Genomic DNA, 15,060 nt, shown 5'->3' on the forward strand with positions numbered 1-15,060 from the left:
CTACGGAGGACAGAGAATGAACTTCAATCCAATGATGCAGCCAGCATGCAGCCAGCGGGTAAGGAAAGGGTGAATCAAAAACCCCAAAACCCCGCCTCCATGGCTGAAGATTGTTCCCTCCAAATTCAGGTGACAGTGTCCCTTTAAGTTGGTTTTTGAGGAGTAATGTCACTTTTTGGAAGGGGCAGTCCACCCTGTCACTGTCATTATTGATCATAAAAATCTGTTGTACCTCGAATCCACTAAACGTCTTAATCCTAGACAAGCTAGATGGTCTTTGTTTTTCACAAGGTTTAATTTTATTGTCACTTACCATCCTGGAATTAAGAACGTTAAAGCTGATGCTTTGTCTCGAAGTTTCCGTGGAGGTGGTTTTTTTGGAAGACTTTGTCCCTATTTTACAGGAAGGGGTGGTCGTCTGTGCTGTGTGTTCAGAGCTGGAGGGAGAGGTATTGAAGGCTCAGGGGGATGCCCCTACTTGTCCTACAAGTAAATTATTTGTACCATTGCATCTGCGTCTCAAAGTTTTAGGGGTACAGCATAGCTTGTCTCTCGCCAATCATCCAAGTAGTAAAGCAACATTGGACCTTTCTCGTCGTTTTTGATAGCCAAGGTTGCATCAGGATGCAGTCAACTTTGTGTCTTCCTGTAATGTCTGTGCTCATTCTAAGACCCCGCAAACTCGTCTGTCTGGGGCACTTCTACCATTAACCATCCCAAACTGGCCATGGACACATTTATCCATGGATTTTATCACAGATCTTCCTTCCTCCTCTGGAAAGACTTATAATATTTGTGGTGGATATGTTCAGTAAAATGGCGCACTTCATTGCTTTACCTGCTCTCCCTAACGCTAAGTTCCTGGCTCAGGTGTTTGTCAACAAGATCGTGAAGCTTCTATGTGGTATCAGATCGGGGGACACAGTTTGTGTCTAAATTCTGGAGGACATTTTGTGCTCCCCTAGGGATACATTTATCATTTTCTTCAGTGTTTCAACCTCATACTAATGGTCGGACTGGATGTCTTAACCAAAGTCTGGAGACATACCCCAGGTGTTTTGTGTCAGTAACCAGGGGGATTGGTCATCTTTTCTACCATTAACTGAGTTTGCCTTAAACAATCATCGCAGTGAGTTCACTAGTAAATCGTCATTTTTTGGCTTCCATCCTCAGTTCTGTACCTTCAGTAAGTAGGGATCTCCAGGGTTTCCTGGGGAGGAACGATTCTTTTCATTACTCATCTCTATGGCAAGGGGTTCAGAACACCTTAAAGATCATGGGGGACAGATACAATCGCAAGGCTGATAAACTGTTGTCAGGCCCGAACCTGGGTGTGAATGATTTAGTATGGGTTGTCTACCAGAAATATTAAACTGAAAAATTCATTCCTGGAAATTAGATCCATGAGTGAACATTGGTCCAAACAAAGTGGTCACTGTAATTAACTCTGTAGCTTTTTGCCTTGAGCTTTCTCCAACTCTTAAAATCCACAATGTTTTCCACAGGTCATTCATTGCTCAAAAAATATGTGGAGCCGTCATTTATAATGGTGGATGGTAATTTGGAGTTTCAGCTGGCAAGAATTTTGGATTCTTGTATAGTTCATCGCTCTTTTACAATACTTGGTGCACTGGTAGGGGTATGGTCCTGAGGAGAGGATGTGAGTACCAGCATCTGAGGTTAATGCCAGTAAACGGATTCGGTCCTTCCACACGGTCCATCTAGAATCTAGATCTGGGATAAACCTGGTCCCAAGGATCCAGTGGTCCCTTGTAGAAGGGGGGTGGGGCTACTGTCACAAGGATGTCAAATCCCTCTGGAAGACCTGGAGTTAGATGGTTAGGTTATGAATTGCAGGTCTTCTTTAGAGATGGTGCTATTTGTGTCCCATATTAAAATGATTTTGTTTCTTCTGGTGCTGAACAGGTTAATGGCCCTTTCTATACTGGACAGAAACATGCAGCTCCATTTCAGCTGATTCTGAGCTGGTCATTATCTCTTCCTATATAAACTGGTCAGATCTTCTTGTTCCTGTCAGGGAAAAATTTGTCTTCCTGTGCTGTGTGCTAAAGCTAAGTGTTTTGGAGTAGAGTTGTTGCAGAAGTATTCCTGTAATGTGTGTGTTTGTTTGTCTCTTGGTCCCTGTTCCATTTAGTTTATTCTTCCCTGTCCCGATCCTCCTCCTTACAGTTGGTTAGTACTTTTTTTATCACTGTTTTGTCTTTGCATCTTGTTTACATTACATTTCTGTCCCATGCCTGAGGAAATGCGGGAGGGGACAAATCAGGGTATAACAAGTGCATAGTAAGGATGGAGACTCATGCCTCTCTATCTTCAAAAGTACCCCCAGGACATGGATAGTTGGGGTTTCAGTGACAGTTTTTACTATGGAATGTGTCACTGGAAAGTGTCAGAGTGTCACAGCAAGACATGTTAAAACGCAGGGACCACCATGAAAATAGCCGCTGGAAACAGACCCAAAAGGGAGACTACTCGGACAGGTGTGTCTCTGGAGGCTTCTCACCGCCCACTGTGCGACTGGTCTCTGCCAATACACACACTCAGCGAGACTTGTCACTCCAAAAGCAACCGGGGACCTACTTGTACGACTATTCTCCCATGTGGCTCAGTCCTTGGCAACTATTAAACGGTTTTTCTCTGAAAATTTGCAGTATGTCAGGAGTTAAACATATATGGCTGAAATTATGCAGCCAGTGTCTGATACGGGCTGCCCATGAATTGGGCAGTATGTGTCAGGTTCCCTTTAAAAGGAAGCTGAACATGTTAGATACAGTTTATATACAGAAAACATGAAGATAGTAAATAGTTTTAAAAAGAATCTATTTGTAACTATTAGTAATGAAACATGGAAGTGAAGGTGTTAGGCCACATGGACAAGTTCATTTGCTAATTTTTCTACCTCAGTATTTGTAAGCCAAAACCAGGAGTCAATATAAAATACAGAAGTGGTGACGTGTTTCTATTTTACATTTCCTCTGATTGTTCCTGATTTTGGCTTATAAATACCGATGTAAAATACTTCACCAAGTTCTCTGGTTGAGGTTAGCTTATGTGCTCATGCAAATTAAGGATGGTTGGGATACTGTCTCGCGTTCAGGATTTGCGGTTTTGACGCAGTGTATTTACGCAGCGGACAGATGTTATGGCATAGTGGATGGGGTTTCTACAAATCCCATGTCCATTATGCGTCCATGTGCAACTGTGGATCACCCAAGGACACTGACATGTGGTGCGTCTTTCAGAACCGCAGTATGACAATTTGTCTTGCGGAGACGCTAGCAACAGAAGTTTTCACAATAGAATTTATTGGATGTAAATCCGCATGGTTCAGTGCACACATGCGGATTCACCTGCGTGAAGAGAATGCAACGTTTTGGAGGCAGCGAAAATACACTGCATCTAAAACACTGCTACTTCCTAATCGTGGGCACACATTACATCTGCAGACAGCGCCTGTAAGGCCAACACTTATCCACGAAAATAAAAAAATTTACACTAAAATCTGCCAATTTTTCTATAAAGAATATGGAAAATTGCTCATATGAACCAGCATTAACTACCACTAATCATACTACACACTAACCAAAAATATACTGATCTGAACCCTTCCTTAGAAAAATAAGTCATAAATGTATAATTAAACTTCATTAGATATATTAAATTAAAAATTCAATTTAACAAATTTCTTGCAATGAAATACTTTAATGGAGAAGTTTTCAACTTTTCATAAAATTTTACAACAGCAAACTCAAATTGTGTTGCATATAATGCACAATTGTTATACAACCATGTAATGCAAATACAAATCTACTTTGTGTAATTTAAAAGAGAATGTAAAGTATCCCCAAAACTTAACAGCAACACAGATCAATACAATCATTAAAAACTTACTTGATTGCTATAAGAACCTAATCTAGGTATGCTTTTAGAACCTGTGCCTTGAGGTACATTTAATAGCCTTTTACACAGGCTATCACTCTGGATTAAGTTTTATTGCATTGGCTAAGTAGATGAAAATATTTGTTCTACTCCGTGGGTAACACAATTAAGAGATCTGCATCTAAAATTGGTTGTGCACAATATATACAAACACTATATTGAACAAAATGAGCTATTATAGCCATACATGCTAAAGGTCTAAAATGCAATCAAATCTTTGTAATTTGAAGCCAAGTTTTCCCAAAACTAATTTCCTCTGCATTAAAGAGATTGTCACATGTACAAAAGCACTGTCCAATAAATAATGGAAAATTAGGCGCTTTGACAATTGGATACATTAATAAAGTGTTGCTGTGCAGATAAACGGATAATGCTGCCCCTACTGTATTTTGTGTAAGACTTGCGTCTGGTCACGTATAGGCCCTTTAGCTACTAGCCGGCTCGTACTGTGTGAATTGATCTGACGCAAGTGAATATTGTGTACTGATGATGCTGGCACAGGATATTCTATTTGTTACTCCTTCCTGCTTTATGCCTTATTGCAGAATCTGAGAAATGTGCTGCAGAGACAGTGAGGGCACAGGCCTCTGATCTTAACTGGATATTGGGACCATAAAACTTTCACACCACTAATCTAATCCAATTAAGAATTCATTCTATGAGCTCAATTTGTTTATTTAAATGTGTATTTATTATATCATGCCTGTTTTTTTTTTATTTTGTGCATATATTTGTGTTTCTGCAGAAACTTTGTTATACCATGTCTGGGGAAGAGAACTAAGATGTCTCTAAAGATTATTTTATTTTTGTTAGCCATTAAAAAGTTATCATAACTACGAGGATATCTTGTTTTTCACACTGCGAGCATTTTTTTTTACCTGGCTAACAGTACTAAACTCTTTTTTTCCCTTTTAATCCTTCCTGCTCATCTACATTATCAGACATCAGAGGACCTTTAAACTGGCTTCCATAAGTCAAACCCAGCAGGAGAGCTCAGTAGACAATCACAAACTAAAACAGGTTATATGTACTTATGCACTTGTGTAGTTTATGGAGCAGAGTCCAGAGGTCCTTGGCTATAAGGCTACATTCACACTAGCGTTCGGCTAGTGTGCGTCGCGCTAGCGTCGGGCGACGCAGCGGCGACGCACGCGTCATGCGCCCCTATGTTTAACATGGGGGACGCATGCGTTTTTGCTTGTTGCATTTTCCGACACGTGCGTCTTTTTTGACGCTAGCGTCGGACCAAGAAAACGCAACAAGTTGCATTTTTCTTGCGTCCGATTTGTCAAAAAACGACGCACGCGTCGAAAAACGCAGCGTTTTTGCGTGCGTTTGCACGCGTTTTTCGGTGCGTTGTGCGTCGCGTCGCCGACGCAGCGGCGCACAACGCTAGTGTGAACGTAGCCTAACACATACAATACCATCACTACTTAGATGAAAGGAACAGGCAGAGAGGAGCAAAAAAACATGTCCCCTGCCAGCAGCATCAGTAGGGAAAATTCACTTACCTTTCCTCGCTCATTGTGATGGAATAATACAAAAAATGTGCTGACCAGCAGATAAAGCACCTCTACAAGATCAGACAAGCCTTACACAGGATACAACAGTGGCAACATTATTAGTTTATATCTGAAAAGCAACATTTAAAAAAAGAAACACCCAATTGTGAAAATCTTCATTTTTAATTATACAACACTTTTGTTCATGAGACAACCTCTATAAAATAAAACCATTTAATTTTCAAAATGTAGAAAATCATAATGAATATTACACATGGAATTATGCTTCACTTTCTCCAGCAACCAGTCTTTGAACTTCTTCCTCCAAGATGGGAACAATTAGATTATCTTTGGACATCAAATTGTACTTCATAACAAATTTGGTGAAACGATGGCACAAGAAAGTTTCATTCTGCAAAAAAATAAAAAGAGCAAAACCATTAGAATATCATGCTTTAAAAATAATAAAAAAATAAAACATCACAGTTCAATTTAACTCAATGTTATATGTAGGTAATTGCTCGATCGAGCATTATATTTTGACTTCAATTCAGTACTGCCCAGTTCAAAATTTCAAAATGTCTCTGTCCTCGGTCTCTGCATTTTGTAAAGTAAAGCTGCTAATTGATAATGCAAAAGTAGCCATATAAAGATTTATTTTTGTGGGAACAGTATGAATTACCGTATATACTCGAGTATAAACCGAGATTTTCAGCCCCAAAAAATGGGCTTTAAGTGCCCCTCTCGGCTTATACTCGAGTCATGGAAGGCAGGGGGGGGGGGTCGGCAGGTGAGGGGGAGCGACGCCTGTCAAATACTCACCTGCTCCTGGTGCGGTCCCCGCATGTCCCACGGTCTTTGGGCGCTGCAGCTTCTTCCCCTGTTCAGCGGTCACTGGTACCGCTCATTAAAGTTATGAATATGGACTCCACTCCCATTACTGTAATGAATGAGCGGTACCACGTGACCGCTCACTATAAGAAGAAGCTGCCGCTCCCGGAGATGTGGGACATGCAGGGATGGCGTCAGGAGCGCTGGGAGCAGGCGAGTATGTCATATTCACCTTTCCGCGTTCCACTGCCGCCCCGTCTTCCGCGTCCTCTGCAGTGACTGTTCAGGTCAGAGGGCGCGATGACATATTAGTGAGTGTGCGCGCCGCCCTCTGCCTGAACAGTCAGTGCGGAGAGACGGGACGCTGAGGAGCAGCGGGCAGCGACGAGAGGCGAGTATGTCATTTTTTTTTTTTTTAGTGCAGCAGCAGCATTACATGTGGCACAATGCTATATGGAGCGTCTATGGGGCCATAAAGAACTGCATGGAGCATTATATGGAGCTTCTATGGGGCCATAAAGAAATGCATGGAGCATTATATGGAGCATCTATGGGGCCATAAAGAACTGCATGGAGCATCTATGGGGCCATAAAGAACAGAAAGGAGCATTATATGGGGCATATTAGTATATGGAGCATCTTATGGGGCCATAACGAACTGTGTGGAGCATTATATGGGGCCTATTTTGTATGGAGCATCTTATGGGGCCATAATGAACAGTATGGAGCATTATATGGGGTTCCTGATTCAATATAGATATTCAAAAACACTTAACCTACTGATGTCTCAATTAATTTTACTTTTATTGGTACCTATTTTTATTTTTGACATTTACCGGTAGCTGCTGCATTTTCCACCCTAGGCTTATACTCGAGTCAATAAGTTTTCCCAGTTTTTTGTTGCAAAATTAGGGGGGTCGGCTTATACTCTAGTATATACAGTACACATTAAAAAAAAAATTGGTGGTGTAAAATAAAAAAAAATTCGGCCACTTTTGGGTTTCGTTTTTACAACATTCAACAGGATTCTCCAGGTCAGTATAATTATGGGGTTTCGGATAGAATATGTAGGTTCTTTTTACATTTTAAATGGCTAATATGTATTTATTTTTTACATTTTGGGAGACCTGAAACTTGTTTTTTGTAGATCTTGATATAAATAATAATAAATCTTTATTATATTCCGCAGTTCTTTACAGTTTAACAGTTCATACATAACAGTCATAAGTAACAATAAGAGTTAATACAATAGTTAAAGCAAAACAAGACAACCCTGCTCATAAGAGCTTACAATCTACAATGAGGTGGGGGAGACACAAAGTACAGGTGAGTATTTACAATGATGGTCCAGCCATCTTGAGGGAGTGGGGGATAGATAAAGGCTGCATGAGCTGCTCACCAGCCAGTATTTGTGGTGCTATTGGGTGCGGTGGAGTTTGATGGAGGGTTATTCTCAGATATTGAATGGGTTATATACACACTTAGGCCAAGGTCACACTTGCGAGTTCAATGCGAGTCTAACATCAAGTCCCGGCACTGCCGCCGGCACTCAGGAATGGGGCGTGCGGCTGCAAGTATTTCAATGCCTTACACATAAAATGACTGATTAGGGAACATGATAGGCCGCTCTGCACAGATGTGTTTTGAGGTAGCGCCTACAACTGTGCAAATTGTGGAAAGTCCTAATTCTTTGGGTAGGGCATTCCAGAGGATTGGCGCAACGCGGGAAAAGTCTTGGAGCGAGATTAGTGCAGAGGTTTGTCAAAAATAGTTTGCAGAGCATAACGAGCGGTTAGGCCGATAAACAGAAATGAGGGAGGAGATGTAGGGGGGTGCCATACTGTGGAGAGCTTTGTGGGTGAGAACAAGCAGTATGAATTGGATCTTATAATGAATGGGCAGCCAGTGTAATGACTGGCGAAGAGCGGACGTGTCAGAGTACAGATTAGCCAGATGGATGACCCTGGCTGCTGCATTAAAGGATAGACTGAAGAGGGAAAAATCGAGGGAGGGGGAGGACGTTTAATAGAGCGTTACAGTAGTTCAGGCAGGATAATCCAATGTCAATCAATCCCTTTTCCCTATGCCATTGAGAAAAGAATTACATGGAACCTGGAGAAAGGTGGAGGTAAATGTGCACTGCCAAAAATATAAGAAGCAGTGGGAGACCATAGAGATTTAAATACCGTTTTTAACCCCTTTACCCCAAAGCCTATTTTCACCTTCTTGACCAAGTCCTACTTTTTCAATTCTGACCAGTGTCGCTTCAACGGATCCCACAGATTCGGAGACTGCTTTCTCGTGACATACTGTACTTCATTACAGTAGTAAAATTTGTTCAATACAATTTCCATTTGTGAAAATATCAGAAATTTGGCGAAGACTTTGAAAATGTCACAATTTTCTAACTTTTCATTTGTATGCCCTTAAATCAGGGAGTGATCACACGAAATCAGCACAATTTTTGACACTTTTTTTTTGTTAGGAAGTTAGAAGGGTTAACCAGATTCTAGTTCAGGACCCGACAAGAAGGGGGGCACTGCTAGACCTAATATTAAACAACAGGCCAGACCGCATATGAAATATAAGGGTTGGGGGTCACTTGGGGAATAGTGATCAGAAAATAATAAGTTTTCATGTATCCTTCATGATGTACAAATTGTATTGTGGTACCGTGTTAGCCAGAAAAATTTTGTGAATATTTTTCTGCCCAATGATGACAGAAGTATTCTAGGAGTGATACCTTTATTGGCTAACCAGAAAATAATATGTTTGCAAGCTTTCAGAGCACAGTGGCTCCTTCTTCAGGCAAGATTACAGATAGATTAATAAGAAAAAAGCACATTTAAAGAATAGTACAGCAGGACATTTGTTAGGGGGTGGGAAGTTTGATGAGTCCACAGATTAGCCAAGGTAATCAAATTGGGCATTTTCTTACAAATGGAGAGGCAGTGGGAATAATGTTCTTAAGGTACCTTCACACTTAGCGACGCTGCAGCGATACCGACAACGATCCGGATCGCTGCAGCGTCGCTGTTTGGTCGCTGGAGAGCTGTCACACAGACCGCTCTCCAGCGACCAACGATCCCGAGGTCCCCGGTAACCAGGGTAAACATCGGGTAACTAAGCGTAGGGCCGCGCTTAGTAACCCGATGTTTACCCTGGTTACCAGCGTAAAAAAACAAACAGTACATACTTACATTCAGCTGTCTGTCCCTTGCCGTCTGGTTCCTGCACTGACTGCTGGCCGTAAAGTGAAAGTGAAAGCACAGCACAGCACAGCAGTGAGTCACACAGCGGTGACTCACCGCTGTGGCTGTGCTCTGCTTTCACTTTACGGCCAGCAGTCAGTGCAGGAACCAGACGGCAAGGGACAGACAGCTGAATGTAAGTATGTACTGTTTGTTTTTTTACGCTGGTAACCAGGGTAAACATCGGGTTACTAAGCGCGGCCCTGCGCTTAGTTACCCGATGTTTACCCTGGTTACCAGTGAAGACATCGCTGAATCGGTGTCACACACGCCGATTCAGCGATGTCTGCGGGGAGTCCAGCGACCAAATAAAGTTCTGGACTTTCTTCCCCGACCAGCGACAGCACAGCAGGGGCCTGATCGTTGCTGCCTGTCACACTGGACGATATCGCTAGCGAGGACGCTGCAACGTCACGGATCGCTAGCGATATCGTCTAGTGTGACAGTACCTTAAGTTATCTGGAGTCCGTCAGGTGGAGGGGTGAATTGTATCCATGTAGTGACTCATAAATCCAGGTGTTGAATTGAGTCCTAGTGTCAACGAATTAAACATATTCATTAGTTTGTATTCCCAAATTTTTCTTTCCCTGTGGTCCTTAAAATTACCTTTTAGTATTAAGACTTTTAAATCTGTCATACTGTGTCCAGGTCCAGAGAAATGTTTTCCCACCGGTGTGTCCATTTCATTCCTGATTGTGTGTCTGTGTAGATTCATCCTAGTTTGTAGTCTTTTCATAGTTTCCCCAATATAGATACCTCCAGGGCACCTTGTACATTGTATCATGTACACCACGTTGGAGGATGTACAAGAAAAGGAGCCGATGACCTTATAGTCCTGATTTGTGTTTGGTACACGGACTATATCTGTTGGTAATATGTGGGTACACGTTTTGCATGTTTTATTGTTACAGGGGAATGTGCCAGTCACTGATGGTGACGAGAGGACACTTCTGACAAGCAGATTCCTTAAGTTAGGGGGCTGTTTATAGGAGAGAAGTGGTAGTTCTGGGAATATGTCTTTCAATTTGTGATCTCTATGGAATATAGGTTGGAGATCAGCACCAATTTCCCTTAGGATGCTCATGTGGAGGTTGAATGTGACCACAAGAGCTACTCTGTTGTTATCCTCTCCCAGTTTGTAATCCAGGAGGCTGTTTCTTGGGATCCTTGTAGCCATGTGGATCTGCTCATCTATTACCAGTGGATGGTATCCTTGTTGTAGGAATGTATTCCTCAGTGATCGCAGCTGTAGTTCCCTGTCTTTGCTGTCTGAACAGATCCGAATATATACCTCAGAACTTGACTGTAGATGATGGATTTTTTGTGTGTATTGGATGAAAGCTGTTCCATCTAAGATGAGCTGGACGTCCGGTGGGCTTGTGGTAAATGGATGTCTGTATGGCATTGTCCTTGATGTACATGGTCATGTCCAGAAAATGTATTTGGGTCTTTGAAACGTTGAGGGAGAGCTTGATAATTGGGTGGTACTTGTTGAAGTTATTGTGGAAGGTGAGTAGATCATCTTTTGAGCCTGTCCATATTATTAGCAGATCATCAATGTAGCAGAAGTATGCAAAAGGTTTAACAGAATAAGGGTATGTGTCCACGTTCAGGATTGCATCAGGATTTGGTCAGGATTTGATGTCAGTATTTGTAAGACAAAACCAGGAATGGCTGATAAATACAGAAGTGGTGCATATGTTTCTATTATACTTTTCCTCTAATTGTTCCACTCCTGGTTTTGGCTTACAAATACTGACATAAAATCCTGACCAAATCCTGATGCAATCCTGAACGTGGACACATACCCATATGTGGGGACATTTTGCTTCCCATGGCGCTGCCCATACACTGTTGGTATAAAATGTTCCCAAAAGAAAAATAATTGTGATGGAGCACAAACCTGATAAATTGCAGTGTTGGTTCTGTGGCTGGATTGTTCTTTTGAAAGAAATATTTGCATGCTGCAATTCCATCCTCATGAGGAATGTTGGAATAGAGAGACTCTACATACATGGTGGCTAGTATTGTGTCCACTGGAAGTGGGCCCAGCGCTGACAATTTGCAAAGAATATCCGTGGTGTCCTGGATATAGCTGGGTGTGCGCCTCACCAAGGGTTTCAGAATGTTCTCCACCCAACCTGAGATATTCTCAGTTAAAGTCTCAATACCAGAGATGATAGGCCTCCCAGGATTACCTTATTTTTGTATTTTAGGCAACATGTAGAAGGTACCTGTTTGGGGATTGTCTTGTATTAATTCCAGCAGTGAGGATGAAGTGGAATCAAATCCATTGATGATATGTGTTGGTTCCTCTGTGTATTTTTTGGTCGGATCTCACTGAAGTGGAGTGTAGTATTTTATATCCAAGAGTCGTCTGTTTGCTTACTGGATGTACTCTGTTGTATTCATGATGACTACAGCTCCTCATTTGTCAGCTGTTTGATGACGATATTGTTATTGTCTCTTAAGGCTTGTATGGCTTTTCTTTCCTCCATAGTGATATTTTGTGGTACTTTATGGTGTCTGTCCAAAACGTCAGATTTAACTTTTTTACGGAAACAGTCAATGTAGTGATCCAGCGTTTGGTTGTGCCCAGGTTGGGGGGTCCAGTTTGTCCTCTTTTTCTTTTTGCTTTGTCGGTCACATTGTCTTGTGATGTGATATCTGCATGGTTATGAAAGAATTCTTTGTGTCGCAATCTGCGGAAGAATTCCTCGATATCACTACAAAACTGAGCCCTATCAAGCTGTTTTGTAGGACAGAATGTTAGTCCCTTTGATAGAACATGCATTTCTCCTGTGCTTGGTTCATATTGTGAACCAGCAAGCTTAACCTCTACTGTGGGTAAAATCCTGGAGTGTATTCTAAGGGATGCTATACTGGAGTATCTGAAGAGGAATAACCTCATGACCCAATATCAACATGGGTTTACTAGGCACCGTTCCTGTCAGACTAATCTGATCAATTTCTATGAAGAGGTGAGTTTAGGATTGGACCAAGGGAACCCAGTGGACGTAGTGTATATGGACTTTTCCGTAAGAATAATGGGGATAGGGAAAATATGTGTAAGTGGGTTGAGAGCTGGCTCAGGGATAGGAAACAAAGGGTGGTTATTAATGGAGCACACTCTGACTGGGTCGCAGTTAGCAGTAGGGTACCACAGGGGTCAGTATTGGGCCCTCTTTTTAATATTTATTAATGACCTTGTAGGGGGCATACAGAGCAGAATTTCAATATTTGCAGATGACACTAAACCCTGCAGGGTAATCAAAACAGAGAAGGACAATTTTATATTACAGGATGATTTATGTAAACTAGAAGCTTGGGCTGAGCACGGTGGCGCAGTGGTTAGCACAGCAGCCTTGCAGCGCTGGAGTCCTGGGTTCTAATCCCACCCTGGACAACATCTGCAAAGAGTTTGTATGTTCTCTCCGTGTTTGCGTGGGTTTCCTCCGGGTACTCCGGTTTCCTCCCACATTCCAAAGACATACTGATAGGGAATTTAGATTGTGAGCCCCATCAGGGACAGCGACGATAATGTGTGCAACCTGTAAAGCGCTGCGGAATATGTTAGCGCTATATAAAAATAAAGATTATTATTATTATAAATGGCAAATGAGCTTTAATGGGGATAAATGTAAGGTCATGCACTTGGGTAGAAGTAATAAGATGTATAACTGTGCTTAATTCTAAAACTCTGGGCAAAACCGTCAATGAAAAAGGCCTGGGTATATGGGTGGATGACAAACTCACATTTAGTGGCCAGTGTCAGGCAGCTGCTACAAAGGCAAATAAAATAATGGGATGCATTAAGAGAGGCATAGATGCTCATGAGGAGAACATAATTTTACCTCTATACAAGTCACTAGTTCTACCACACTTAGAATACTGTGCACAGTTCTGGTCTCCGGTGTATAAGAAAGACATAGCTGAACTAGAGCGGGTGCAGAGAAGAGCGACCAAGGTTATTAGAGGACTGGGGGGTCTGCAATACCAAGATAGGTTATTACACTTGGGGCTATTTAGTTTGGAAAAACGAAGGCTAAGGGGTGATCTTATCTGAATGTATATGAGGGGACAGTACAAAGACCTTTCTGATGATCTTTTCAATCATAGACCTGAGACAGGGACAAGGGGGCATCCTCTACGTCTGGAGGAGTGACAGAGCCAAATTTTGAAAAAACTGACCAGTCTCACTTTATGTGGTAATAACTCTGGAATACTTCAACAAATTCCAGTGATTTTGAGATTGTTTTTTCGTGACAAAGTATATTTAACTAGATGGTGGCCCGATTCTAACGCATCGGGTATTCTAGAATGTGCATGTCCACGTTGTCATGATATGTACTTTTGCCCTGTCCTGTATTTGAATAATATGCCATTTGATGTATGTAACGGTTCTCTGGTTTCTATTAGCTGTAATTTATGTATTTTCTTGTGCTGGGAGTTCACCTGTAACAATATGTCTCCTTCCCCCAATACTTGCAGCCCTAAGCTATAATGTAATTAAGCTTTGTGAACATCACTAGTGAAAGAATAGCCATTCTTCCTCACAGCAGGTGGCTAGTCATATGTACATACTACATAGACTACTTGGAGCCCACCAGTCTAGAATCTTGTAGTGTACCCAACCATTGAATAGAAGGTGTGACCCCTACCCCCCTTCATGGGCAGATCCCAGGAGCTCAGACAATCCATTCTTATTTTGAGATCAGATGTGAGTTGATCCTTGAAGGAGAAGGAGTGGGGATTCTTAGCTGAGGCAAGACCCCACGCCCATCTGGGACTGCGGAAGCGAACGGGGCGAGACTTGAGCCGAGGACATATCTCGTCGTTCGCGAGATTGTTTTGGGATCCCTTGGACTCGTGTGGACTATTGCTTTGTTAGCTGGCACAAGGATTATCGGGAGGTGCCCCCGAATCTGTTCCGTTGGACTAATTGTGGACTCTGTAGATCTACCTGCATGTGTTGTTCCAGCGTTCTTGATAATAAATCTGTTGAATCATCCCTCGGCCTGTTGTCCCTTCTTGCTCTGCCGTACACCCCATCACAAACTGGTGGCAGCAGTGGGATCAGAGCAGAAGGAATGGAGGACAATGGCCCAACATCGGGAACCAACACCGCAGAGTACAAGAACTGGACTTTGGGGAGCCTACAATCAAAGGCCCGTGAAGTAGGAATCCGTTTTATGGGACTCTCCAAGGAGCAGCTTATTGAGGCTTTGGAAGGAGTTCGCCTGCAAGATGACGCTGAGGAAGGATCCTCACAACAAATGGAGGAAAGACTGCAGCCGGAGGTAAATACCCAAAAAAGTCAGTGGGTTGTGTGGTACGAGGAGGAGTTGGCATTGCTGGGAGAAGAGGCCACCATAGACGATAAGAGGGAGGCCATTCACAGAGCTCAGGAGAGGGAGAGGGAGGCTATTCACAGAGCCGAGGAGAGGGAGGCCATTCACAGAGCCGAGGACAGAGCTCAGGAGATGGCATTGCTGGAGAGGCAGATCGCTTTGGAA

General features: G+C 42.5%; 1 protein-coding gene across 1 annotated transcript in view; it reads right to left on the minus strand.

Annotated features, from left to right (window-relative positions):
- Positions 1–3,703: 3,703 nt before the first annotated feature.
- Positions 3,704–15,060, minus strand: part of MOB4 (MOB family member 4, phocein) — a 184,005-nt gene continuing 172,648 nt past the window's right edge. Inside the window, exon 8 of the mRNA XM_069733869.1 lies at positions 3,704–5,874. Coding sequence (XP_069589970.1) covers positions 5,743–5,874 — 132 coding nt within the window. The 3' untranslated portion in view covers positions 3,704–5,742. The remainder of the gene's footprint in view (positions 5,875–15,060) is intronic.

This window comes from Ranitomeya imitator, chromosome 7 (genome assembly GCF_032444005.1).
Source record: "Ranitomeya imitator isolate aRanImi1 chromosome 7, aRanImi1.pri, whole genome shotgun sequence".
NCBI lineage: Eukaryota > Metazoa > Chordata > Amphibia > Anura > Dendrobatidae > Ranitomeya > Ranitomeya imitator.